Consider the following 1,809-nt stretch of genomic DNA (forward strand, 5'->3'; position numbering starts at 1 on the left):
GGCCTCACGGCACCATCCTGTCCCAAACAAACCCCCAGCCCCACGCCTCCTTCCCCAGGTGGCACCTCCGTCTCCTTGCCGCCCGGCGCCCGCCCTGGCCCCCGCTTACCTGACACCCGCGGCAGCACAGCCCCCCGGCACAGGCTGCCCCGGGCTTCAGCTTGCAGCCGGCCTTGCAGCACGGGTCCCCGCGGCACTCCTCCGGGGACCCACAGTCGCATGGCTCGCCCTTGTCCACCACCTTGTTGCCACAGGCCTTGCCCTTGAAGAGCAGGTCCTCTGCAGGCAGGTTCAGCAGGCAGGCCCCCTTGCGATCCAGCAGCAGCTGCGCGTACTGCCTCCGGCTGCAGTTGCTGAACAGTGGCGTCTCCCTGTGTGGAGCCGCGCGGGGCCGTGACCGCCACAGCTTCCCACCCTGCCCCGGCCTCCCGCCCCGGGCACTCACTGGATGGCAGTGTTCATGATGCAGTATGTGTGGTTGCAGACGCAGCCCGCCGTGTCGTGCTGCATGCCCAAGTTGTGGCCCATCTCGTGTGCCACCAGAGGCGCAAAGTAGGAGGCCGGCAGGTTCGCCATCTGTCGCAAGGACGAGACGTGCCTGTGGCACCTTTGTGTGCAGCATACCCTGGCAAGACCCCCCCCCCGCTAGGCACCCACCGCCCTCTCCCTCCTGCTGAGCCTCGCCTCCGCACAGCCACAACCCACCCCCCCCCGCACTGCCCGAGCAACGGAGTGCTCGAGGCCCGGGGACCCCTCCCGGAGCTCCTCCGAAAGAGACCCCCCTGGCCACCCACCCCGGGGCACGGGCTCACCGTCTCGACCCCGGTGGGCCTGCCCGTGCACACCGAGCCCACGTAGGCCAGCCCCAGCACCTCCCCATAGCTCTGGTACCTGTTGGGAGGAGAGGCGGTTGCAGGGATTTCCTCGGGGCGCTCGCGTGGCCCTTCCCCTTCCCCTTCCCCAGCCGGCCTGGGCAACCGTCTCCCTCTGGCCGCAACGCCGCCGGCTCCCCGCTCACACGAAGAGATGCGCCATGTCATGCGCCACCCGCGGCCGCAGGTGCACCTGCCACCACATGCTGAAGTCCGCCAGCACCTCGGACATGTCGCCCACCACCTGCACCCGGTTGTTGTCCGTCCAGATCTCCACGCCCATCAGCACCACGCGCAAGTTGAGGGCCCGGTACACCTAGGGGCAGCCCGGCACGTTGCTGCTAGGCTTCCCGCTCCCGGCCTTCCCCGCCGGCTCGCACGGCCTCCCGGGCCCGAGCAGCTCGAAGCGGCGGGATGAGCGTGGGACCCGCGCGCTCAGGCCTCTCTCGTGGTGGGGAGCGCCCCGCTGGTCTGCCGACTCACGCCCTCCAGGGCTTCCTCGGGGCCTCCTACAGTCGGCTTGTGCCGTCCCAGGCCACTCCCTGGTCTGCCCCAGGACCAAGCCCAACGCCCCCCCGAAAGGGACAGGCGAGTGCGCGCCCCCCGCGACCATCCGGCAGCTCCCACACCCGGCCCTCCACTGACCGTGTCCACCGTGTTGAGAGTGTCAAACACCTTCCTCTTCACGGCGGTTTCGTTCCTGCCCAGGAACACGTACTGGCACGAGACAAGCACGGGCCCTGGCTGCTGGCCCCGCCGAGCTGCGCCCCACAATGCCCCGCACCCTGCCGGGGCCCTGCCGACCGACCTGCTCGCGGTCCACCACGACGAACACCTCGATGTAGCGCGCGTGCAGCCAGATGGGTGACAGCATCCTCTGCTGCGCACACACCGTGCAGCTGATGGACCTTGGCCCCGACCCGCAGCCCCCGCCCCC

General features: G+C 70.0%; 1 protein-coding gene across 1 annotated transcript in view; it reads right to left on the reverse strand.

The window, feature by feature from the left end:
- The window catches only part of LOC109295459 (disintegrin and metalloproteinase domain-containing protein 20-like), a 68,320-nt gene that overhangs the window by 28,537 nt on the left and 37,974 nt on the right, over window positions 1-1,809 (reverse strand). The window contains 6 exon segments of the mRNA XM_019514310.1: window positions 110-371; window positions 446-576; window positions 813-891; window positions 1,019-1,188; window positions 1,518-1,589; window positions 1,681-1,752. Of these exon segments, the coding sequence (XP_019369855.1) occupies window positions 110-371; window positions 446-576; window positions 813-891; window positions 1,019-1,188; window positions 1,518-1,589; window positions 1,681-1,752 (786 nt within the window).

The sequence above is a fragment of the Gavialis gangeticus genome, unplaced genomic scaffold (assembly GCF_001723915.1).
Source record: "Gavialis gangeticus isolate Ggan-Ray unplaced genomic scaffold, GavGan_comp1, whole genome shotgun sequence".
Taxonomy (NCBI): domain Eukaryota; kingdom Metazoa; phylum Chordata; order Crocodylia; family Gavialidae; genus Gavialis; species Gavialis gangeticus.